Source organism: Chaetura pelagica, unplaced genomic scaffold (genome assembly GCF_000747805.2).
Source record: "Chaetura pelagica isolate M959 unplaced genomic scaffold, ChaPel_1.0 scaffold7, whole genome shotgun sequence".
NCBI lineage: Eukaryota > Metazoa > Chordata > Aves > Apodiformes > Apodidae > Chaetura > Chaetura pelagica.
The window spans coordinates 554,799-582,387 of NW_009953920.1; the positions used below are offsets into that span (position 1 = coordinate 554,799).

Sequence of the window (27,589 nt, forward strand, 5' to 3'; positions counted from 1 at the left end):
TCCTGCTGATTATTTCACTCTTTTTTCACCCTCCTTCTCTACAGCTCCCCTGCTACCAAAACCTTGCCATCTACACCCAGTACAGTAGATAATGCTGATCACGGTAACAAAGAAGGTACCAGAATATCCTCAGAAGCCTGCACTCAGTTTGGAACAGTATTTTTCCCTTAAGGCCAAGTGACTATTGCCTGTAGTCTAGCTCACTGGCCACTGTGAAAAAGTGGAAGTAAAACACACTAGATTTCATCATGTAATTCTCTTCTAATCTAAGCAGAGATAAAACTCACATCGATTCTCAGTTTAAAATTCCTACAAAGGCAAATATAATTTCTGTGATATTTTTCACTTAGTCTGGATAGAAAGAAAAATGTCATGTGTAGCTGATTGAGAGCCATTGTTGGTTTTTTTCTCACCTTTTAGAGTTATTTAAACCAAATTATTTTTCTTTTTTTCCTTGAAAAACATTGGTTTAGACAAACACTCTCAGTAGCCAATCAGTAGAGGATCTAGTAGTGTGATGTTAACTACAGAAAGGATTGTCTGAGAACATAAGACATTGTGGATCTGTTGGTCCCTAATCAGATATACTACTTTTCTACACTAATTTAACCTCTAGGAGATGCCCAAAAATGTGATTTTTTAAAATAGCCTTCCTGAAAAACACCAATTGTGTTTTGTAAAAAGAAATCATGCCTGCTGTTACTCCAGAATGTGTCCCTCCATTCTCCATTGCTGCATTCAGACTGTGCATCTTCACTCTTAGTTTCTCCCACAAGACCTTTAGAAAACTCAGTCATTTTTTTCTTATACTGGCACTGCATAAAGTGACCTTACCTTTCAAGCTACTGGTGCATTTTTTCATATGATGCTCTGGAATCCTGAAATGTCTTGGCTCTTCATTTCATCAGTCAAGCTGTTTTTTCTTTACAATTTTTGAATGAGTGATATTGTAATGAGTAAAACTGGGTCTTTGAGATCCAGGCCAGGGGAATGAAAGTTCAGTATATGGCCTTTACAGAGAAAAGTACAATTATGGTGTAGGCTATCAAATCCAATCTTGTATTTAACGGCACAGAAATGCTTGGTCGGTTTTGCACAGCTAAGATACTAAGTTAGCTTTGGGGAGAAAAAAAAAAAAGAGAGAGAGAGAGGTATTCTTCCAAAAGAAAAAAGTATTTGTGGCTCAAGAAAGCTGCTGGCAGCATTGACTGAACTACATTTTTCTTGAAATTGTAGTTTTTGAAAACTATTTCTTAACCATAGAAAGTCTCACTTCATATGTCTCAGTTTTTGCATCTTGTACGTAGTGCCTCTTCCACCCTTCATCATTTTACAGGTGGGCTTTGTTTGTGTGAGTTCTCTTTGCTGAAGTGGAATGGCTCCTGCTTTACACTGAGATGGAGCTCAACACCTTTAATATGCTTTTCCTTTACAAATTTGGCTTTAGGAAGTCAGAAAAATGTGCTGAAGGTTCTCCGTTACTACAAGATTTCTTCCTCATGAAGTTTGCTTCCCCATATAATCATGTAATTAGCAGAGACATCCTTGAGAGCGCCGGCCTGTCACTGTTAGCTAAGATCTCTATTACCTGCTGGTTTGGCTGGTGTTTTGAGTGGGAGCAGAAATTTGCCCACTGAAATTGACACTTCCAAAGGTTTCAGCTTTCCAAATTAAATCATTCTTTAAATACAGAAACAAAATGGGAAGAGCCCTTTGTGGGGTCTTTCATAATGTATTTCTAATATTTCACAGAATCACAGGATCTTAGGGGTTGGAAGGGACCTCAAAAAATCATCTAGTCCAAACCCCCTGCCAGAGCAGGGTCACCCAGAGTACATCACACAGGAACGTGTCCAGGTGGGTTTTGAATGTCTCCAGCGAAGGAGACTCCACAGCCTCTCTGGGCAGCCTGTTCCAGTGCTCTGCCACTCTCACAGTAAAGAAGCTTTGTCTGATTACATGGAACCTTCTATGTTCCAGTTTGCACCCATTACCCCTTGTCCTACCACTGGTCATCACTGAAAAAAGCCTGGCTCTGTCCTCCTGACACTCCCTCTTAATGTATTTGTAAACACTGATGGGGTCGCCCCTCAGTCTCCTTTTCTCCAAGCTAAAGAGACCCAGCTCCCTCAGCCTTTCCTCATAAGGGAGATGTTCCACTCCCTTAATCATCTGTGTAGCTCTGTGCTGGACTCTTTCAAGCAGCTCCCTGTCCTTCCTGAACTGAGGGGCCCAGAACTGGACACAATATTCCAGATGCGGCCTCACCAAGGCAAAATAATAATAATAAATGTTCTCACAGATTCAGCCTACACTCAGAAATGGCATAAAAGTCTAAAATCAGAGTTTTTGTTTTTACAATAAAAGCAAGTTATAATATATTAGAGGTTACCTCAGAGTCCAGGTGTATTTCTCCATCCCCACTTTGCACACAACATACACGTGGTCACATTAATAAGGGTATAACTTGCAGTCAACAGCTTCTCAAAGTGCTCAAAGAAAAATGCATCTTCTCATTTTCATCAGACTTCTAAATAGATAGGAATGTTTTTATATCCATTTGGAAGTCTTTTACCCCGTGAGTTGTCCCATTCACTGTGATTTTTCCTGGAACATGGTACTACCCAGGGTACCTATGCATATCATAGCCCCTGCCATCATTTTTAATAAGTAGCTTATCTCTGTGATGCAACTAAAAGCAATCCTGAGTGTCTTCAGGGCTTGTTGTAATTAAATTTCTTTGTTGTATTTGAAAATATACAGTTTTTGAAAACTGGCATAAGAAAAATAGAAAGGAGATTCTAGGAGATGATAGTCTGATTTTTAGAAGGTTTTAACCCTTTGTGATTTCCAAATTCACAAGCTTACTTATGCTTCCTGAATAACTGTTCCTATATGCAACTGAAGACAACTATAGCAGCTAGTGTAGTTTATTAGTTGATGTAACTGTGCAAGGATTATCATTTATACCTGCAGTCAGATGCTGTAGGATCATAGGTGCAGTGATTCATGGGTTTCTAATTAAAGATTCTAGAAGGCCTTTTCCGAAAGTCGTACACTTTTGCTGCTACCCCTTTCTTCTCCAAGTATTTACAGCTACAAGGAAATTGTTCCAAGTCCCAGCACTGCCCATGAAATCCTGTGGAGAAATGAAGGGTTTACCAGCCTCTGGTCTGGACAATAAAGTTACGTCACTGTTTTGAGCAGAAAACTGACAAGTTTATCTGTGCAATTATCTGGCATTATACTGCTGTGCTCAGGCACCACCACCCAAGTCACTGAGGAGCATGTGCAGCTGCAGCAGGGCTCACACCTTATGCAGTCAAAGGCATTGCTTGCACTCTGTGTTCAGAGATGGAGCTTTACCTTGGCTGTTGTGCCCATCTCCACTCTTTTCACATCTTATCAGGACTACTAATCAAGCAGTCATTGCTGTTTCCCCCTTTGTGTTTACTCCTGCTTGATTTTCTTGCCATGGGATGCCATGGACTGGTTTTGGAGATTCATATAACAATTTTTTCAAAATGAAAATATTTCCTCCAACAACGTCATATTTTCTGTACAGCATTGCTACTAATCTTTATTTAGTTATTTACTTTACCATTTCTAGAAGGATTGGATGTGCCCAAGGTGTCCCTTTAGGCAACACTTTATATCAAGGTTCCATTTATAAATACTTCATGAAGGGCTAATGAATGATTAATAGATGTTTTAATGTATGACCAATCAATTGTTGTAGATTTCTCAACGTCCAACAGACAAGTAGGTTTCTTATAAGCATAGATTATAACCATATCTGACATCTTCTACTGATGGGCTTCTAAACATCTATAACACACACACTACTCATATCTGTAACATGCTTAAAACATCTACTAATCACTGATTAATTTTTTATAACCTATTTTGAAGCAGAGCCTGTCTGTGGAGTACGTCCCTTACTACTGTCTGTGATTGTCCATTTCTGTAGGATTGATACTCTCCTTGCAACCTAAGGACTTAGAACTTGTAATTTCAGCTCAAACGTTAAGCTTTTTGGAGTTAGCTTCAGCATTTTCACCTCAGCCTAAGAAAAAATGTTTTTGCTCTCCCTAGACATTTTTCCCTCTCAAACTTCTGGCTACTTTAGTCTGTTAATGTGCATTTTGCAAGCTCTGCTAAAATGCAATGATTCTTAGGGGGCAGACCCACTCTAAAATATGTTTTCAGCCTGTTTAACTCTGTTTGATTGTTCTCAGGACAGCTGTCCCAATGATAATGGTTCCCAGCACCTTTTTCAGTAATTTTTTTCACTGTCATCCCTGGGTTCAAGGTTTGACTGTTCTCAGAACATGATGAGAAAATGCAAACTTTACAATAATTCAATGAACAAGCCATCTCCCATTTGATTACCACAGAGGAACACACATTTTGTATGTTTGATAAACCCAGGTTTGCTGGGAGTTGCTAGGAGTCTTCCTCTGAGAGATTTCCATAATCTCCAAAGGTGAAAGCTGTCTATATGTTTATATGAAGCAACTAGGTAGAATCTGCTGAAGTGGGCAGTACAACGCAACTCCTGAAAATTTGAGTCCTGCAATTAGTAATTCACTGTTGAGAAGCAGTAATTTGCTTAGGATAATACTTTGCAAAGGAATTTTGATTTTTTAGATGATTCTTGCTGAACATAATCACAAGGTTGAGTCCTCTGATTTCTCTAAATATTGAGAGCAATTTTTTAATTGTATAAATCTGCGGGTTTTTCTCATTTCTGGGCTAAAATAGTAAAATTGTCTCTGTTCTGAATATACAGAAGTAAATATCCCACTCCCATTCAAATCAAATGCTAATCTTTCACTGATTGCTGTTTAGAGTAGGATTAGGCAGCTACACATGTGGCATTAGTACATTGAACCTAAAGAAACACATCAAGCATAATTAAGAAAAAAAAACAAACTGCAGAATAAAGGGTAAATAAAGAGAGTTTTATTCTTCAATATTATCATGGAATGTCCTCTGGCTTTTTAAAAAACATTTGTTGTCAAAGATAGCAAAGCCTTAGAAATAGGAACCTCTCAAAACTACTCAAGCTCTTGGAGTAGACAGTTTTTTACCCACTTTAGCACAATCACTTTTGTGTCATCCTGTTAGCACCCAGTGTTTCTGTGTTTATCGGGGGTTTCAGCCTGATCTCTTCTCTCTTTTTTCAGCTGGTTAATAATCCACTGGCAAGTCAAGCAGCAGCGGCTGCAGCAGCAGCAGCCATGGGCTCAATAGCAAGCTCCCAGGCCTTTGGCAATGCCCTCTCCAGTCTTCAGGGGGTCACAGGTCAACTCGTCACTAATGCACAAGGACAGGTGAGTAGAAGATGGAACAAACAGTGAATTCTGATGGCAGGCTGGTCTTGGGACAAAAATGAGTTCCGCTTGTGTGACGGCAATTTAAAAGTGCACATATTGAAGATAAATAAATACTGATTTGACAGACAAGGTAAGAAAGGGGAAACCTGAGAACTGGGAGGAAGTTAGGAGCCATTTCAAGCCAGATAAGGCTTAGGTTTTGTATGATTTTAATTCAACCTTTTGAAAAGATCACAATAGTACAATAATATGTTATTTTAAAAGTCCAGCAATCCTGTGAGATTCTTAAAAAATATACCAGCTGTCTTCTTCCACTTATATAAGCCTAATAACAGACCACTGTATTAAACTGCTGCTGCGCTATTATGAATACATTTTATTTTTATTATTTTTTGCGAATTGTAGCATTTCTCTATTACATTATTTTTAAAAGGTATTAACTGTTTTAATAAAAGGAACACAACTTAAATTCTAATGAAATATCTGGGATGGATATAACTGGGTGGGTTAGTCATTTGCTGATTAACTAAAGTTAAGCAATTTACAACAAATCCGTTGCAACAAATCAGCCTGTAATGCAAATCTGGGAGAAACTTTTGCTTTAAAGAAAATTTTCCAAGCAGAAACTTAAAAAACATTAATTGCATGTCTAAGAGAGAGGCTGTGAGTTATCTGCATTTGAGAAGTGTTTATTTGTTGCAAACTATTTAGATTGCAGAAAGATGTGTATCTGAATCCATATATATATATATAAATAATTCCATTGATGCAGTGTGCTTAAGGAGCTTTCAAATTGTGGCCACTGTCATTCTCTATTGCATTTACTAGGACTAAAATTAGCACAGCTACTTGTTTCATGCTAAGTCACTGCACCAAATCTGTCAATATAACTTATGGCTGGACCTGGTAACTGAGTAATTTGAATGTCATTATTCTAAATGTTACAAATTGGGCATACGTTGATATCCACAGTGCTTACGTGGATGTTAGGCCCTGGTAAAGGTTTATTGAAGTGATGGAGCTTGGCTGAGATGTGAATCCAAACTTTACTTTCTACTTTTACTGTTTACTCTTGGGACAAAAAACACCTAGTTATTTTCTATCACCACATTATTTAATTGGAACAAGGGTGAACATTTTTTTTTTTTGGCCCACTAAAAAATAAAAGACAACATTTTATAGAAGCCCCATTTTTTTTTTTTTTTTTTTTAACGTAACACATAAAGAGAGATGCATCCTGAGCTTCACTATCACCATCCAAGTCCCAGGGAAAAAAATGCTGACCTTGTTATATTTACTGGGTGGGTGCAGAATTGTTCCATCACTACCCCGAGGGTTGAACGATGGAGCTTGTCAAAGTGAGGCCTTATCTAATGAATCATCTTATCGCAGGTGCACACCACACATATTAAAGGAGGATTGTATGAACAATGTGCCCTCTACAATAACCTTTCAATGTCTACTTTAACCCTTGTTTCAATCCCTTTTCATCAAAGGATCATTTTATGCAGCCAGCTTTAAATGGAGGCTCTCAAAAGCCAATTAAGATTTCTGGAGGGATGGGGTATTGGTTTGGAAGAAAAGTTGGTTATAGTACCTATAACTCATAGTCAGATCAGCTCCAACCTAGAAACCTGCTTGTTTCTATCTATGCTCCAGAAATGGTTCACAAGAGGCACTTGGCACCAAAGATGTTCATTGTAAGAGCTGAAGACATAAACCCAGACTAGTTTTTCAGTAGTTTTTCCTTCACATGTTCTCCACCAAAACATAAGCAAAGTGTGGCCATTCATTGTATGTTTTTTTTTTTAAAAAAAAATGATGCTGGGAAGATATCACTGAATGAAGCTATAGATTCCCTCAGGCTGAGTCTTGTTTATTCCACACATAATGTAAAGTCCAATAATTCTACAGGTTGCAGAGAAAGAGAAGAGAAAGGAAGAGAAACGAAGAATCTTCCCTATTGTTGGGTAAAATTACAGAATCTATTGGTTTGCCTAGCCCTTTTAAACAAGGGCTGTCTTTATTTTACAAGAGTTCCCTTGCTTATAATCAGTACTGCAGACCTCACCACAGTATAGATAAATATTCATAAGTGTGCAATATAACACCCTTTCTTATGATATTCACCATTAAACCCATATTGCATAGCACACCTTTCTGAAGTTATCTGTCCACAGAACAGGACTACACAGTGTAATTTAACAACATTCCACAAATTAAATTACATTCCCTGCAAATTAATAAAATTATAGCAAGTAAACAAGAACTGAAAGGTATGTTTCTTCAAAATTGAGAGTGTGTGTGAATAGTAATTTGGGATAATCCATTTCTGAAAGATCTGCCTGAACTCGTTAAGGAGCCAAATTTCTATCATATGGTAAGAATCTGCCCGTTGAAAACTGCCCCTTTCAAAGAACTGCATGTGTAATACCCAAAATTCAGTCTTCAAATTTAAGGCTGGATGATTTACCCGACTGTATGTGCAGTCTCTGTAATTATACACTACTTCTCTTCCAGAAATTCAGAGCTTGTAAATGTCCATCTGTCTAGCTAAATATACAGTGATCAGTAATCCCTGGAGACATTAAGTTATAGGTCAAATCCGAGATCCTGTGGCAAATTTAGGGAAATGATCTTCTAAGTGGCATATGGCATGGCTTTAATTCTCAGTGGTCAAGGAGTTCTTACAATCCCGGTAACAAAATCATATGTATTAATCAATATTTATGTAGCATATTTCTTAATAATTTCATTATTGAATTCATAGTTAAGGTATGATTTTTTTTTTTCTTTTAATAGCAATGTGAACCATACCAGAGCTCTCCAAAACCACTGTAGCAAAAAGATCTAATCCATTGGAATAATATTATTAGATCACCTGATTAATTTGATATAGTGTAGGTAGAGGACTCTAAATCAAATTTTCATTTTCAGAAGCATATTATGAAGAGCTATGGGCCCATGTAAGGCTGCTCACATTTTGTTTGCCCTCAGCACTTTCCAGGAAGCATTTGCAGGACTGGGCTTTCATAGCTTAAATTTGAAGGCCAAGGTAGCAGAATTGTTAGATTCCACTCTGTGAGTAGATAGATACACTGATTTCATAGAGAAGCTGTCTACCTGCTCAGCTTCAATCCTCACAGTAGGATCCTAGTGCCATTGCCGCACTTGGATTCTTCAGAGATGTAGCAACCAGACATTTGTCTTTATTGCTTTATTATAGCAATTGAAAGAAAATACCAGGAGTTTTCAGTGGGTTTTACTATGTCTATTAAGTACATTAAGTGTGTATTTTGTCTGTTTTCTTATTCTTTGTAATGAGATGAACCTCAGAAATATGGAAGCAAAGTTGATGCTTCTGGTTTTTAGAAGTGCTACCTGCAAGCCAGCCTGTTCATTGGCTAAAACAGTGTTTCATTGTCAACAGTTGCATTCCTGTAAGTCCCTTGACTTCAACAGGATCAAACACCTTTTATTGACAGGTGATGAGTTAGGTTTAGTGGAGATGGGACTAAAGATGGGAGTTGTCTAACAGGAGAAAAATACATCCCGATTTAGCAATTGCAAAATAATATTTTATCATAAAGAGCAAAAACCTTACATGGTAAGAGCTGGCATCATGAACTGTCTTGTGGTTAAGGATGGCAATACGTTATATTTTTGGGTTCTACTTCCTAATAGAAAAATCTAAGTAAGTGTGGTGTAGCTATACAGTACCTACAGTGAATTTAATTGGTGTGTCATCAATATAATCTAAGAAAGCCCTTGGAGGCACTCAGGCTTCACTGTGCCCGTGCCTTGCTCCTTAGATGTGAAAACCTTCTGCATATGAAAAACATTGTGCACAGCTCCACCCCGGCAATTAACACAAAATAACATTTTGGAGAGTTGTAGTTCACGAGTTGTAGTCCACAAGTAGCTCAGGAAGCTAACTAGAGAGGGACATTGTTGATCCGGTTAGATAATAGGAGTACTTTGGTTCTCATTATTCTGATGAGCGGGTACACGTTTGCTCTTTGAGCTTCTTGATGGTAAATGGTGCTAATGAGGCCTGATGGATTCCCTGCTCCTAACAAGCCTCTCAGCAGTGCAAGTGATTACAATGGAGATAGATTTGATGGGATGCGCTCTCTTTTGTAGTGTCTCAGCTGCTGACACTCTGCGACATAATCAGGTCACAGAGCCGGTCACAGCCATCAGCAAAAGCCAGAGCTCTATCCCTCATTATTAAAGTGCATTATTCAGTTCCAGGCCTTCACAATACTGCCAAAGGCCTTTTCTTCGTCTTCTTTTTGTTAAGCATCAGTTCTCAAATACAAGGGTTAATAAAATCATCAGCTAAGGAACTAGTAAATTAAAGAAATGGAAATAAAGTACTCCCTTTCAAATTCGTTGAAGGATCACAATTAAATAAGCAGGGAATTTCTCATCACCACATACTGTACAGTACAATGTAATATGTCATGTGCAATAAAAACAGAGAAGAGGATTTTAAAAAATAGCATTGTCCTCATTGTGGCCTGGCTTCAAAAGCACTGAAGTATCTTCCATTCAGAAAGGAATTTCTGTCCTCCCAACTGTGACGTAGGTGCATGGAGACAATATTATTTTCACCATTCTCTGTAACTACTGTATTTCTGGTGTGGTAAAAACTGCTTGCAAACTGAGTTTATATGTCAAGTGTAGTAGCTGTTTTGTCTTAGTTAAAGTGGCCAAGGCCACAATCTGAAAAATATATGATAGGCCACTGTGGTAGGGTGCCTCTGTTCCCATTGACAAGGCCATTGCCTCCTTTTGGAGAGTGAGCTAATTACAAAATGGTGTGGGAAACAGGGAGTGTAGCAGTTTCTTTCTATAGTGATGATAGTCAGTTGGGGCAACCTCCCCTCCAAGAACAAATACGCTTTTTAAGTCCCAGATAGACTTCAATGCAGTTTAGTCAAACAAGTGAGAAAATAATGAGTGAAGAACCCAACTTAATTTTTTATTTATGTATTTTTTTGTATTAATTTCATTTTAGCTGACTATGAGCATATTTCAGCTAACTAGAGATAACATATTCTAATATTGAGATGTATACTTTACAGGGATTTACACTGTTTCTGATAAATCACTGAAGTACATATTCAGTGACAAGAGTATAATTCTGTGTATAGCTACAACTAAAGGGAAAAATACATTGCTCATTTTTTACTGATTTGTTCAACTCTACCATTGTTCCTCCTTTTTTTTTTTTTTTTTTTCTGGTAGAGTATGCTATGATGAGCAAATGAACATGTATAGCCAATGTTGATTATAAAACTTTTAGTTCTCTTGAACCACGGATACAAGAACCTCTCAACAACTACAGGTCAAACTACAAAGTTAGCACTGTTTAACTAGAAGTCACCTCCAAGAAATTATGTAGAGGCTGGCATGTAACCAAGGTTGTTGGGTTTTTTTTAGGAACAATAAAATTGGTGGCTATCAATGAGAATGCAAGGTGGGCCCCCTCATGGGACATAAAAGGAGGATGTTGGTACTTTGTTGGGGTTTTTTTGTTTTTTTTCCTTTACACTCCTTCAGAAGTTCTAGGAGGCCCAAAGCCATGGAATATGTAACACTGCTCAAAGTCCATCTGAATATGTGCAATTCTTACTGTTCTCCAGGTGTGTGATGTCCATTAGCCTTTTCTCTTAACAATTGTAATCATTGCTACATCTGTTTCAGCTATGCTGCTCTAATACATGCTAACCACTACTGTTTTAGCCTTCACAACATCTAACATTGTTCACAAAAATCTAAGCAAGAATTGTTTTAATAGTGGCAACTAACCAGGGCTAAGGTTGACAGGATTCTGACTTGGTGGTATCAGAATGGTATATATTAAGGAAATTTCTTTACAAACCTGAGATAATAGAAGAGGCACATTTTGCAGTAGTTCAGAGGGGAGGGATTGTAACAATCAAATAATGCTAGCTTTTAAGAACATTTCTTGGAAAACCCTTTGCTAGGATAATCTGTTCTGGCAGACCTTCATATTAATATACTGAATTTCTGGTGGGTGGAATCTGGCTCTCTATTCCCCCTCCATTCTTTCACTAAGCTGAATACATATTTTTCTGCTGGGAAAAAAGGGCACATATTATGAGAAAAGGTCAGTTATAAGTGCAGGGGTTTTTTTCCAGTGGTTTCTTCTCCCCATAGGTAAACATCAAGGAGGCTATTTGTATAATTACCTCTCATGTGAATTTTAATCAAAAGACAAATAATTCTTTTAACATACTTTTGCTGACTGTGACTTTATTTTACTGTACTATTTATCTAACCTCAATGTTAGCCATAGTAGTCTAAATGCAAAAATGTATGGACCAAACTCTCTGGTCATGCAAATTGGTAGTTTAATTGAAATGGACAGGGGCAGAGATTGAAGCTAAGTTTATCAAAACAAGACTTGACCAGTCTATTCTGTCTATTTGAGGCAGTGATTACTGATAAATTTTGGATATCCACAATTGTGAAATCCATATCCACACTTTTTAAAACAGTGATGAAATTTAGAACAGTTACCATCTGCAACATGGAAAAGTGATATTTTATTAGCCCCTCATAGTAATAAGTTCAGAACCACTGTGGTACCACCATGTTTAATGGAGGGACTAACTTTCTCACAGGATAAAAAATGGCAGGGTAAAAATGATTCCAAAATGAATTATTCAAGGAACCAATCATTGCAAAAATGTTGCAAAAATGCAGCATGACCAGCTCAGAACCTGCTTATACAAAGGGCCTGGCTTTAAAGCTGAAGCACCACCACTTTCCTCCAAAGCTCCAGGAAAATGAATAATTGGAAAGCATAGTTTAAGACTAGCTCATGAGCTGTAGTCAAACCTCTAGCAGAGGAGATACAAATATTACCAAAAAAACTACCAGGTCAAGAGTAGATATGCTAAATAGTTGTTGGATTTTTTTTTTATTATTTTTTTTTGCAAATAGGAACTACAAAGGGAACACTTATTCAATAAAAGTGTGGAACTTTACCTCAACGAAAATCACATAGTGGAGCCATTCTGGATCGCTACTGAAGACCCCAATCAGATACCAATGAAAGGATAATTGTGAAATCAAATCTCATTCAGTTGAAAATGATCACTAGTTATCCAAAAAGGCCTCTAAAATTTCTGACATCTAGCTGACAAGAAATCTTACTTTGAGCTTCACACTTCAGATTTGTAGCCTCTTGCCTGCATGTCTACCAACGTGCTGATTTTTTGGAGGTGCCTAAGTCTTGCTTCCAAATGCAACTCATATACCTGTAAGAGCCTGAGTTTCCTTCAGGCAGTGTTACTAGTCTTACTTCTTGAAGGCATGTCTAGCAGTGTACTAGAGCATTGCAAGCAAATTCCAAGAGACATTATTACATTTAGATGTCTCAGACAGTGTCATAATGGAAGTCAAAAACCTCAGCAGTATGGTGTTAGGGCTGTACTAATTAATTCTAGGTCTCAACAAGGTGACTTAGAATCTAGCTCATTAGTTACTAGCTCTGGGGTGTTGGTAGCATGCTGTATTATGTGGAGTAAATATACTTTGAAGACAGCCTTAAAAGCCTGAAGCACATAGGTACTTTTGAAAATGTTATTCACTAACATAAATTAATTATTTCAAGTCTGAAAAGCACAACATACCTGTCCTTTTGTCACTGCCACCTTAATTACTTTTGCATGGAGGAGAAAACTAAGTTCAGCTTACCTGCTATTTTCATGAAGGCTAACTAGTAACTAAAAGAAGCACCTACCACGCCTAGAATCTGTTCATTTTAGAATCATGAGGTGGTTATAAGCATGGCAAATTTTCATTGTTATCACCAGTGACACACATCACAGTCAATGAAATCTTTCTGCTCTGTGGAGGTTCTTACACTCTCTCCTTATCATCGTGTCTTATCACCTTCCAGTAACGCATTAAGAAACATGACTAGTGACTGTCACAAATTGGTCTTCCTCCCAGAAGAAGCTTGTAGAATAAAGTCACATGTTTGATAAGGGCATTTAGTTTTGTTCTGGTTATGTTAGGAATTTTGGGGTTTTTTTTTTACTTTTCTTTTAGGGTTTTGTTTTCATTTGAACTTAAAAATCTTTATGCTTTATGAGGGGGTTTCTTAAAGATGCATATTGCTTATATTTGCATTAAAGAAAGGTAGATAACAGAAATGTACTTAGCTTTTGCAGCAGAATGTGGTGAAGCCAGAGGTGAAAAATGCAGGAATGTTTCTCAGCTACTGTTGGAATTTGTTCCAATTCCTTGCCTTCCCCCTGAAAGCAAGTTCTGCTGTACAGAGAGAAGGTTTGACTACTATTATTCTGGAAGACTGAATTTTGTGGGTTTAATTTTCATCCAGGAACATTAGGTAGCCATTAAGTGTCCTGGGTACCACATCACTTAAAGGCAAAGGCAGTCATTCTAAGCTCACTGAGAAGTCTTTAAGATGACTTAAACAAAGTGGTGGACAGAGTTGATGTATGTAGATGGTGCCAAGAAATGTGCTTCCTGTATTGCTGTTCTTTTCCAAGCAGTGTAAGTGTCATGCTCAGGAGCATTATGTCACCATGTGCCTTCAGGAGTTGAAAAAGTTGAGAACAATTTGAGGCCACTTCATTGTCCAGCCAGAGATTATGAAAAACCTGCTGTATGAGAAATTCACATTAGAGTGGGATCCAAGACTAGTCTTAATTTGGGATTTCTCCTTTATACAGTCCAATACTTCTTAGGAGGAAATGCTCTGCTCCTTGGAATAGGAAGGCTGTATTGTAGGTAGGCAGAGGAAATAGTGGACATAATCTGAGAGTTTGAGTTGTCTTTCTGATATGCGTTATCATTAAAAAAAAGAAACAAAACAACCCACAAACAAACAAAAAAACAGATAACCATTCTTTGCGTAACATGGTGCTTAGTTTTATTTAGATGTTAGGTAGACAGAGGAAATAGTGGACATAATCTGAGAGTTAGAGTTGTCTTTCTAATATGCCTTATCATTAAAAAAAAAACAACAAACAAATAGGAGAAGAAAAAAGAAAACAAAACAACCCACAAACAAACCAAAAAAACAGATAACCATTCTTTGTGTAACATGGTGCTTAGTTTTATTTAGATGTTATCTAATTTATCCTGTATATATCAAATGCTTTCCCCCAGTGTCAGAATTTTACTTACTGGTAAACAGGTATCAGAAAAAAAGAAAACCAAGAAGGGCTATTTAGGCAAAGGGGGGAAAAGCCAAATAACTCTGCAAAAAAGTGGAAGTTAATGTAAAATGCTAAACATTTAAGGTCCTTGTCTCACTGGTAGATCACTGCTGCTGTTTTGGGAAGGTTTGGAATTTCTTAGAATTCCTAATTTTTCATGCATCAATTGAGGCCACTGGCTTTCTTGTTGGGCTGCAGTCTTGGCATCTGTGTGCAAATATCATCAAGATACAGGTGAGGAGAGGACATTTTGGGCTCCCAGTTTTGCAGTGCAGTCAGTATTTGCTTTGAAATCTGAAAGGATGAGAAGTCCAGATATTTTAGCAATATGTTGTGAAGATTTTGAAAATTTAAAGATGTGTATGACCCAAGAAGTCGACACATGAAGAGGAGAAAATTGCAGAAATACTTGATTTCATATTAAGCCCAGAGCCGAGTTGTATTTATGCAGCTTTCCTAGTGATAACCAGCCAGATGCAGACCCACAGGCTTCTACATGCAGACCCACAAGCTTCCAAGTAACACACTGAACAGAAGTTGTCCTGTAAGAGAAAGGATTCTCTGTCTTCTGGTTTGAATTCAGAGTATTGTGAAGAATTGTGCAATGTCTTTTCCTTTGTGTTGCATCCATGAACAGAGGCAGGGAAAGTTCAAGCAGAAAAAGAACAGTCCTCACCACGAATGGACACTCAATCTACCTTTCTAAAATTATATCTCAGTTTGTCATTTTTCTCCAGATACTGGCAGTGTTAGGCTTCAGTGTGTATGTATGCAAATGGCCCAGATATGAGAAAGGAAAAAAGGACTTTGAAATATCTCTGCCAATGTTATTAAATATATATGATTTTTAAAGTACCTTTTTCACTTAAACTTCCTTCTTTGCACATTAATTAAATATTATCTCTAGGATAAGTATCTCTCATAGAAGATTAATGTATTATTGTCACATAATAATGGAAGAGAATGACAGAATCTTTTTCCTTAAGCACAAAAAAGAATTTATTAATATAAAGAAAACACTCATAGCCCTTGAGCAATTCTGTCTCTGCTTCATAGAGAGCCTTTCCTAGCCTCCCCTCATGTCTAGCTTCATGCTAGATCTTCAAGAAGCAATAGATACATCCTGCCAGTTGAAAAATCAATCCACCTTTCAGGTGATAATTTAATATCAAGACATGATGTACCCAATATCCAAATATACATTCATTTTAATGTTTGACGCATCAAATACTCTGACATAGCCAAGTTTCAAAATAAATGGTTTGTTTTAGAGGTTGGATATGTCATATTAGCATCCACCCAGCAGATAGAGAAATAGATCAGAGAGTGATCAGGACATCAGGGAGACAGTTTGAAAGAGATGAGAGAGGCCAGGTACATCTTGTAATGTTAAAAACAGCTAGCTAGCAAGAAAGAAATTGTATAAATAGGTCATTACAGCCCAACTGAAAAAATAAATTAATTAATTTTAATGTGTTAGTCATCATCTTGAGAGGCCTAGTCCACTCCCTTTGTTGCAGACTGTACATTAAACTGAGATGTGTCTTATTTATTAGCACAGATAGACAGCCTCAAAGTGCAAGGATCAGGCTCAAGCTTTGAGGGGGAATCAGCACCGTTTACCATGCTAAACTTTCCTTCTTTTTTCCTTCTAAAGTTTTATTATTTGCCTCAGCTTGTCCTGGTTTTGCTCTTTTTGTTCCTTCTGTAAGTGGAAGCGTAGAACCACGTGGAAACAAGAGCACTGATGAACAGATACCTGGTGCCTATGTCAGTGTCAAATCCCCAGACATCCCAAGGTATCCGTTTCCCTGATTCCTGTTCTGCTTCCCCTATCTCTACCAATTTCATTTCGTGACAACAGTTCTTTGCCACGCGCTGGGATTCAGTTAGTTAAGCATAGGTCTTTAATACCATTTTAGATATCATATAGTACTCCATTAGGGCTCCTGTGACCAATCCAGAAAACTGCTCATCCTTGTAAGTCTTATTGCCATATCTTGACAAAATCCTCAATCATTTCAAATAGAGTAGATGTCTGCATTTTTTTCAATTTAATTACTCCCCACTGATGTGAACACATGCATGTGTGTACACATGCACAAACACAGCTGAACATGTTCTTACCTGGATCTTGGTGCTCAGAAAGAGACAACTCCTCAGGAAAGATACAAGTACCTACAGGGACCTCAAATTGCAAAACTTCTAATTGCCTTCTTGAGTTACACTTATGTTTTTGGAATCTGTTGAACCTTTATTCTGATGACAAATGAAAAAAACCCAAGCCTTCTCATTTTGGCATGGGAAGTGCCCTGGTGTTCTCTTTTACCTCAAATCTGTCTCTCATTGGAAGTGTGTAATCATGCCTGTACACAGGTTATAATTGTCTGCAAGTGACTAACTGGAGTACAAAACCAGGCCTGTATTTTTCTTAGGGTTCATTGTCTTACAAAGATATATTAATGAATGACTGCAAATGTGAGTTAAAATATACTGTGTGATAACACTGTCCTTTCACTACTAGGAGGTACCATGTATTATTTACATTTCTTGCAGAAGAGGCAAGGGTGAAGTATTTAAAAAGTCCAGATACTTGAGGTTTGTTAGGAGAACTGTGTGGGAAAGATTTCCCAACCACTGCTCACAGGATGACACAGGCTGCCTGTTTCTTGACCTGTCTCTCATGTTGGTGAACATGTCTTCCACAGCCTCCTCCAAAGTGTTGAGAAGTGACTTCCATTTTTAGGCGTTTAATCACATCTTCGCCAATCTGCACTATAGATCTGTTAATGTTAATTGTACAGAGATTGATGTGTGGGGTTTGTGTGTGCAGTCTCTCACTTTTATTATTAGTGTCACTCTATATGTTTAAATCTATGTGTTATTCTTCTGGGTAGTCTATATTTACACCCAGGAGTATGGCTTTCATGACTCTGGTACAAAGCAACGTCCCAGCCATCACACCTACTGTTCCGGTAGAGACACGTGTATGAGACACTCACGCAAATTTCATCTCAGATATATTTATGGTTTTGGAAAGAGAAGTTTATGGGAATTGTTGAAAGTTACTCCTTTAGCTAAAGCAGAAAGTTAAAGAATCTGTGGACACACAGGCTAGATAAATCATAAGGCCCTCACCTTAGGGTGCGAACCGCATGTAACGCATTAGCAAAATGCGTCACCTTCTTCTCTACCACGTCAGAGGATTTTTGCCACAACAACCAACACAAAACCCTGCCTGGAGACTGTCATGAAATATTTAATGACTGTGTAGCAAAGTGAAGATTTTGATTCGTAAGTTTTCCTCACAAAGGTCCAAAGAGAACAAAACTAGCTGATGCTCATTTCATCAGATACAAAAAGGCAAAGGAAGCTTCTCAGTTAGGGTAATTATTTAAAATCTGAATGTTAGACTACTGACCTAGGGATCCTGTTAGTAATATGTGGAAGCATTTGCCTGCCCAAATGCCTTCATACTTGTGTTATATGCAATGATGAATAGTTAGAGCTTTGCTTACATGGAAGTGCTTGACTAGCAGTGTAGTGCATCCTGTATTTTGAGAATAAAATGTCACAAGTAAGTATGCTACAACAAAAGCCTTTTCCTGAATACAGATAAAAATATGTATCTTAAATATTACTGAGTCGAGCTCAAATTCTCATAGCCTGATCCATCAATGGAAACGGCACTTCCTAAAAAGCATTTACTGAGGCAAGTTGTACCCTTGGCTCCCTCTTGCCTTTTATTTCTCCTTAAAATCATATGCAGTAAAAAGAGGGAACAGCCATGAATGATGCATGCCTGATTCACTAAATCACTATAGTCTCTGGCAAGACCAGAAATATAGAAATATTTGAATCGGCCTCATACTACCCAACAAATGATGCAAAAGCAGCCCTCAAAGAACACAGAGTGGGGGGAGATTAATGAGCATCATGTCAAGAAGGCAATTTCTCACTGAGTTTGCACAGAACATGGAAATTTGACTTCCAAGAGATGGTTATGGAATCTTCCTAATAAATCTTCAGTCCACAGTCATTGCTGTGTCCTTTATTTAAACTTACTTTTTAAGAGATGTGTAAGTTATACCCTCCCCAGTGAAATGTGTCAAGATATTACCAGTCAGGTTTAAGTAATGTAAGTGAATCATCTCTCTCTACTTGTTTATGTTTGTGGCAGACAGGGGTGGTCAAACAGGTTTCATTTTGTGCATGTGTTGAACAACTTCTTAACCAGTGAGGTCTTCTCAAAGCCTTGTTTTATTTTAATAGTAACTCACCAAAGGAAACAGAAGAAAAGAAAAAGGAAAAAAAAAGAAAAAAAGAAAAAGGTTGAGTCTCTTCCCTGGAAAAACCTCTCTGAATATATATTTTTAATTACCATTTTATCCTCCTTTTTGTAATGCTGAGATATTCAAATGGTCAATAAAAAGACAGCTTTTCCAAATGACTTAGAGGCTGTAGGTCGGTATTAAAAGTGACTTTCGTACTCAGCAGATTCCTCTCTAAAGTGACTTTAACTTTGATTTCCCTAATTTTTACCACATTAAAGTTAGCTTAGGCTGCAGCAAATTTAAGACAGTTCCTTCGTCTTCTCTGTCATCACTGAAAGAAACAGGCACTCGAAGAATAAAACATCACACTGATCTCAGATATGCATTTTAGGCTCAGATGAATCACCTTGAAGAGATTTCTCATTCTCTGACTAGAGAGAGCTTGAATGGCAATCTCAAACTAGACTTCTAATGTTAGCTGGCTAACATTACATCATTAAATTACCTAAGTTCCATCCATAGAATATCGCACACCAGTTAATTTTTCATCCTTAAGCTCCCCAGGGTGTTCACTGGAGTTTTAACTCAGCCTCTGGCAGCAGCTGCTGATGACCACACAGAACTTAGCACTGATGGAACTGCCTTATATTTTGGGATGGGTATAGAGACTCTCTTCAATTTTTCTGAAAATCAGGCTCCTGTTTTGCTTGCCTGCTTCTTTGTGTTTCCCAAATAAATAGAAAAGTAGCATCCCAGAGACCAAGGTAATGGTATCTGTTTGAATTATTTAAAATGTGCTTAACTTTACTCATACTTTAACTCAGTGATGGATAGCAATGTGAAGGGAGAGTGTTTCTATTGAGTATCTTTTCTTTCAAGTAAGATTAAGTATTCCATCCATAGCATGTTGTTATTTAAAAATCAGTTGTGCATAAATGATGTGTCTCTGAGGTTCTTCTGGTATTAAAAAAAAACCCAACAAGCAAACTTGGACCCTGTAGTAGTGAGGAAGAAATCTCTCCCTTTGACAGATTACTTTTAAAATTTCTCTAGGCATTTACTCCACTGTTTTGGTTAAGACAGAAAAGGCATGCACTAAATCCTCAGACCACAGGCCTGTTTGAAAGTACTTCCAGCACAGCTCCAACCAGCAGATGCCACAAATGTCATGGGAGAGTCTTATAAGAATTTCTGTACCCAAATAATAGCCTAGAGTTGCCAGTGTTCAAATGATTTTAGATATGTATCTAAACCAACCTGACCAACAGCCTCTTGAAGCTGAGCCACCATTATTATTGCCAGCTTTACCAAATATTATTTCAATTTATAGTTATTCCCAAATATTATGTTTGCTTAGAAGGGGATGCACATCCTCTAACTTGATTCCAAATATTCTGCTTTTGTTCAGAAATGGAACTCTAATGTTTAATGTTTCTCATTGAATTCTCTTCATTTTTCTACTAGCGATAGGGTACTTTAATCTCTAATGTGTATGTTATCATTACCAGCCTATCAAAAAAAACCCCATAAGAATCAAAATTGTCTTTCAGCTGGTGGCCTGACCCACTGCTCTGCCATATCTATTGCAGGACTTGCACTGAGCCTATGGGACACGAGAGAAGGTTTTTCTATAGCGTTGCTTTAACAGCAACTCAAAGGGAGAAATTGCCATCTCTACTTTGCACCTCTCCAGCCAGTCTTCTACATGGGAGCTGTAGCTTCTTGTCAATTAACTGATTTTAATTGGTTTCTGTTTCTTCTCTAACTATGACCCTTTGGCCTGCCTGCTGCACAGCGCTGTTTATTCTTAAGCACTGACTTTATAGAAACCTTTTATCAGAATCATCCCTTTGGAAGAGAAGATACGTGATAAAGAGTTTCAATACTTGTGCTATCTTGGTTATCTCTTTTGTCTCATAATAGAACCTGGATCATCATAAAATTGCACCATAACTTTGTGGTTTATATGATGAAGATCTGTAAAATGAGGGGAAAAAAAGGAGCCAACAATTCTTTACCTGACTCTGTATATTTAAAGAAAAAAAAAATAAATAAAAAAAACAAAACACAAAGAAAAAAAAACTTTTTTTGGTCATGGATAAGAGTAAAACTTTTTAATTTCTAGCAAAAAAAGTGATGCAACATTTTTAGGCATAAACTCATCAGCATAATTGTAATGAGTGATGGTCTTTGTTGTGAGAAATGAGAAATCCTGTGCTCTCACCCTAAAGAACATTAAAAAAACATTACTGACAGGAAATTGAAAAAGTAATATATGTCTGAATGAATATGACAACTTTTTTCTGATAGAGCAGATAGATAAATGTCACATACAAGTTGCAAAATACATTTAATTTTGCCACCACAATGGATATTCTCTTCATAAAATATATATGAATCAGGTTTGAATCATAAAACTTGACTGCGATAAACAAATGCATATTTGATAACTTCTTTTTTTTTTTTCTGAGATGTGCTTTTCTTTTTGGAGCTTATTTGCTGTTTATGCATCTTCACATTTTTATTTCTGAGTGAAGCAGCCCGGGAGACATTTTTTGTGCACATTGAGCCTGAATGAACTTTCTTTTTAAGAAATGGGTTCCTTTTCTTTTGGGGGTGGCAGTTGCAGGGGGGAAAGGAAAGGGAAGGAAGGAGAGGGAAGGAAGGAGAGACTGGTACATGCACAGACTGTCTTGATGATCATGTTGGACATCAGTGAGTTTTGTGAGCAGCATTCAGGAGAGAGTAATGGATGAGAAATGCATGCAGGCATTTTCCCAGCCAGAGCTGGAGGAGGAGTCAGAGTAGACAGAGAACTCTTCTCCATTTTCTCCCATGGTGCAGCAACTCTCAAACTAGAGGCCAGGTTGCCTGTGTCCCAGGAGGATAAATAAAGACTCCCTGTTAAAAGCTACAGCATTAATGAAAGTTTTAGGTTTTCGACAAATGCATATAGCTTTGAAGGATGGGGGTAAAGATAGGAGTATCCTCTTCTTTTGCCTTTTTCAGGCACAGATCCACTGGGAAGACAGAAGGACTTTATTCTGTGCCATTGGAGCATGCCAGAGTGCTACCTACCCTTTCAGTATGAGGGCTTCCTCCCCCTTTTCAAAATTGGGACTAACTCAACCCTTTCTTTCTCCAGTACCCAGCACATCAGGCTGCTCTTGGAGCCTGCCCTAGTGCAAGTGCTCTTGGAGACCTTATGAGCAGTGAATGCAACAGGCTCTAGAGAAGGAAATCTATTCTGTATCCAGAAATATCCCTCAGTATTCTAGTGTTGCATTTGAGCCTATATTAAAGACTGAGGTATAGTTACATTTTACTACCTCATTTATTAATCTTTTAGTATAAATTCTTGCAGCGTTGTGAGCAGAACTGAATGGTACTTTTTTTCATTCCTGATTTCTGATGGAAAAATGACATTTAATCTAAATATAAAATGTGTCATTTTGACAAATTCAGTAAAAATTTAAAATACAGTGTCTCAATAAGATTCAAGTGTCTCATTTTTACAAGTTCTGTTTGAAAATTTAGTGGCCTTTTTCCAAGCTCAGAAAAGTTAAAAGGAATATGAAATATTTCAGTTTTGATTAGAATGGTTCAATCTACCCTGAACATTTTTTTAGGTTTGTTATTTTTTTTTTTAGTTAAAGTTCCATTTTGAAGTGAAAACAAAAATTAAATAGTATCATTCCTCACTTTATTTCCAGAACTACTCATGGGTCATGTGCTTTGTTTGCATGGGTCTGTTCCACTGGGCAGAAAGGAATAGGAAAAAAGAGAGAATCCCTACATTTTTCTAGCTTCAGCTGAAACCAAAGCCTGAGATAACTGTTCAAAACCAGACTTATGCTGTGCAGGGTACACATTAGCCATTCATAATTTAAAAAGAACCACGGGCTGCAGCTAGACCCAAACATCAGCCTGTGCTATGTTCAAGTCCCAGGGGCGATTGCGTTCAGGTCAGTAGATTTGCTTCTAATTTTTGTTGGTAGAAGTGAAGTCAGAGGGAAGCCTGGTAATGTTATGCAAGCGTGGCTCCAGACTGAAATGGAGTCAAGAGATAATTGACATTATTATCAATGAATGAGAAGCCAAGAGATGAAATCTTCCTAGAAAATATTACCTGGCAATTGGCAGCAGAACCATGACAGACCAGTGAGTGCAGCAGAACCAGCGGACCACTGAGTGAAGCTCAATGGCTCTTGTAAATGACTTCTGGGATTCCAGTTACTCAGTCTGCTCCTGACTTATGAGATCTACACTGTGATATAATCCCAGTTTTCTTTCCCTAGTACTGGGGGACAAAAAGATAGAGCCATTGTGTATGTCAAGATCAAATATGTTTACATACTAATGACTTCTCCTTAATGAAGAGGGGGGAAAAAAAGGAACCCATTGTGGTCTGAGAGACTCAGTGGAGTAGAACTGTGAAAAATAAATATTTTTATAGTCCTTTGTGCACTCAGTGTCACTATTTTAGGGTATCGTGCTATCTTGGCAATAATATTTCTTTTCTGCCTAGCCTCTTCCTCAAAACTTTTTGGCACTGTTCCAGTATCTTTAGGCATTCAAAAGGATCAAAGAGCTTTCATCTTTAAAAGCATTTTACTGTCCTGTGCTCTGCACAGGAAGAAATACTGATACTGTTCAAGGGTAGTTAACATATTCAGTTTTGTCTCAGAAATGAGCACAATTCCTTGACTTATAAAACTGAAAATCTGCCATTTCCCACAATTAAAATGTTCCATATATGAATTATACTGTGGTATTTGCACTTCACTCATCCTCTTCTGCTGTAACACACGTACACCTGGGAATCTTCTCCACTATAGCTCCAAGATTTAATAAGTACTGCTTTACAGAGAGTTCATATTATTGAGACTTTGTTGCTTTAAAAAAAATAGAAAATGTATTACAAGGACATTTCAAAGTACAATATACATTTTGACATTACTTGAAATTAGATTTCATTTTGCAGTTGCTGTTTCCCCCCTTCATATCAGTTTTATTCTCCTTATATAAGATTCCACCATTTTTACTCTTATTAACTAATCTCTTACTCTACAGATGGGTATCAGGGGTCGTTTATTCAAAGTAAGACTAAGCCTGAATGAAGGAATTAACATCTGACAGTCCATACTAATACTTCTATATTTTCCTATACTAAAGATATCTATGGTAAGGTTTTCTGGTTCTTTTGGGCAATCAGGATAGTATATCATAAGGAGTATTCTTGCTTCATTTGGATCATTTGCACTTCAAGGCATTACACACCAGGAGAGAGGCTGAATCTGATGGACTTGGAAGTGTAAAGTTTGCAGTTGGACTCCATGATATTTTCTAGCCTAAGTTATTGTATGATTCTAAGTGTGGGACTGGTAAAGATGAGCTGTGGAAGTGTTTACCCCAGTCCCTCCTGGTGAGGAATATCTGGGGTGAGAAGAGAAAGGCTGTAAATGCAATTGTGGGTGATGTCCTCTGAACTTGGGAAAGAGCTGATTATTCAGTGTAATTCATTGAGGGCCACTGACACCCCAGCTGCCAGAGCTGAAGAGTAAGTTGTGCAAAATAATAGCTCTAGGAAGATATTTAAAGTAAACTGTAAGCATTAGGGTCTCTTCTAGCTTTATATTTTATTTTTTTTTTCCTCAGCATGTAGCTGTGTTCTTAAACATTCTCCACAGTGTGTAAAAATAACTAATGTGTCTTCCTTTTTTATTGGGAGTGTGTCAGTGCTGATGAAGGTAAAGTAGCACCCCTTTAATTCTTCCCTCAGAAAACTGTAATTCCTGTAAATTTTGCCAGAAAGTGGAGCAGTCTGCATAGAGTGTATGACAGCCTTTAGTTACCTTAACTAAGAGGAAATACGAGAAAATTACAAGAAATTAGATTGTTGCTATTTATTATCTACAGCATCACCATAATCATGACTTGAATACTGTGCTAAGACCTGGATCTAACATAGAAAAAAAAACCGATGTCCTGCCCAAAAGAACTTAAAATATAAGTGTAAGACAAATGACAAATACACAGATGGAGCAGGGATCCTGGAAACATCTGATCTCTGCCCTTATCATCTCACTCCTCTAGAGCCAAGAAGGGTAAAGGAGCCCCTCACCTTTGGTCCTCTGCAGGTCATAGTTAAAAAGGAAATCTTTTTAGCACTGAGACAGAGACAACATGCAGGGACAGAAAACGTACAAAATGTCTGTGATCCCCCACTTTCCACAGAACTGGCCACAAGGATGTGAGCTCTGCTGCCAGCAGAAGAGAAAGATGAAGTAGTTTATACTTGTATACAAATGTATAAAGAGGAATTTCAGTATGTCTGTCTGCATCAGGTGCATGTTGCTTCAGGATAGTAGCAGTGTAGGTGCTGGAGATGGGGTTGCCTTAGGCCCGCTGTTGCCTTTAATAAGAAAATCAGAGTTATTTAACTATTCCTTAAGTTGACTTACAAACCAGCCATGAATGCAACTGATAATTAGGCTGTATGTTCTCCTCACAGGTTCATAAAATGCAGCCCCTTTCTATATCTTTCCAAATCTGGGAATAATTTAGCTATTGTCATTTTTTTGAGTATTTGTTTAGTTAAGAACACCTTGAATATACAAAAATATACAAAAATTAATTGCTAGCCCTGAGAGGGATTCAAATCTGCATATAAACTACTGCAAACAAATGTATTTTGGCAAATGGAAATGGAGAAGTGACTGAATGCTGGATATTCATCTCCAAATCCACTGACTGCTACGTCCTGAGTTAAGTGCTATTGCATTAGGAGAGCACTTTGTTCTGAAAGAGATGCTAAGGCAAATCATTTGTGGTAGATACCATCACATGTACTAAGTATCTGTATGACAGAACTTATGAAAGTGGTTTGTATTGGATGGTGGTTAGAGTGGGGATTTAAGTCAAGCTGTTAAGATGTGGGCAGAACACCTTCCCTTCCCTTCTATCTTTCAGCTCAGGTGAAATGGATTAATGATGCATTTGGGAATACAAGACACTTTAGCCACTGAACTTTCAAGCAATGAAGCATATTCCCCCTCTATTAACATTCAAGAAAATAACCATCTGAGGGTATTTTAGTGAGATAGCCACCTTTGACATAAAAACCCCTACCTTTAGATGGTATCTTTTCTTGATGACTCTAAGGTACCCTTACAAAAATTACTTAAGGTTCATAGAAGTACTGGCAGAGAGATAACTGGTATTTATATGAACATATTACACATGATGGAATGGAGAGCTGGAATTTTAGTGTCTCCAAAAGTGAACAGGTTGGCAGAGCAGCTCACTGAACCAGCAGCTGAACCAAATTTCACAAAGTAAGAAGGACTAACTCTGGCTCATATTTGGTTGGCTAATTTTCAAGGAGACAATGATACTGAAATTAACAAGCAGCAATTCTTCTGATGATTGTGTGACAAAGGAAAGTTACAATTCATCTCAGGAAGGATTTTTTTCCTAGAGATTCAGATCTAGAAACTTGGATCGTGACCATTTTCCATCCAAGAACATGCATATGATCCATCTCAATTTTGCACCTCCTTTCAGTGAAATGAGTTTTTCCTTCTTCTGTTGAACATCCACATAATTGGTCTCCATTACAACCAAATTCTGCTTCATAGGTTGGAATATTGGTTTCCATAGTGATGATCCACAGTAGAGAGATAATCCAGAATGGTTTGTTACACCATAGTCATACCGGTGATTAATGTTGTGGTTCATTCTGAGTAGTCTGAAAATGGATTATTGAAGAAATGCATGTGCTGTAAAATTTTAAAGTGTTTCAGTAGTACATTTGTCTGGCCAAGTGCAAAAGTTTGCAGCTACTCACCTAAGCCTTGCCTTGAGCTTTTGTAGATAATTACATTAGAAGTTACAACTGTTAATTAGACCAACAGTTTTAACCTTTTATTTAACTGAAGTCTGGATCATCTAAAATAATAGAAACATTAGCTGTATCAGTATCATAGAATCGTAGAATGCTTTGGGTTGGAAGGCACATTGAGATCCAATCCCCTGCCATGGGCAAGGACACCTCCCACTAGACCAGGTTGCTCAAAGCCCTATCCAACTTGACCTTGAACGCTTCCAGGGATGGAGTATGCACAGCTTCCTTGAATAACCTGTTCCAGTGTCTCACCACCCTCACACTAAAGAATTTCTTCCTAATGTCTAACCCAAATCTACTCTCTTCCAGTTTAAAGCCATTCACCTTGTCCTATCACTACAAGCCCCTGTAAAAAGTCTCTCCCCAGCTTTCCTGCAGGCCCTCTTCAGGTGCTGGAAGGCTGCTAGGAGGTCTCCCTGGAGCCTTCTCTTCTCCAGGCTGAGAAGCCCCAACTCTCTCAGCCTGTCTTTGTAGGTAAGGCGCTCCAGCCCTCGAATCATTTTCATGGCCCTCCTCTGGACTTTTTCTAGATACTCCATGTCCTTCCTGTGTTGGGGGATCCAGAACTGGACACAGTACTCTAGGTGGAGTCTCAGGAGTGCTGAGTAGAGGAGGAAAATGACCTCCCTTAGCCTGCTGGACGTGATTCTTTTGATGCAGCCCAGGATACAGTTGGCTTCCTGGGCTGCAAGAGCACATTGCCAGCTCATGTTGAGTTTCTCATTAACCAGCACCCCCAAACCCTTCTCCTCAGACCTGCTTTCAATCTGTTCTCCGACCAGCCTGTACTTGCGGCTAGGATTGGCCCAACTCATGTGCAGGACCTTGCACTTGGCCTTATTG

The 27,589-nt window shown here is 38.0% G+C and overlaps 1 protein-coding gene across 1 annotated transcript in view; it reads left to right on the forward strand.

The window, feature by feature from the left end:
* POU6F2 (POU class 6 homeobox 2) overlaps positions 1-27,589 on the forward strand; it is a 259,189-nt gene that overhangs the window by 193,695 nt on the left and 37,905 nt on the right. Inside the window, exon 5 of the mRNA XM_010001517.1 lies at positions 5,190-5,336. Within this exon, the coding sequence (XP_009999819.1) occupies positions 5,190-5,336 (147 nt within the window). The remainder of the gene's footprint in view (positions 1-5,189; positions 5,337-27,589) is intronic.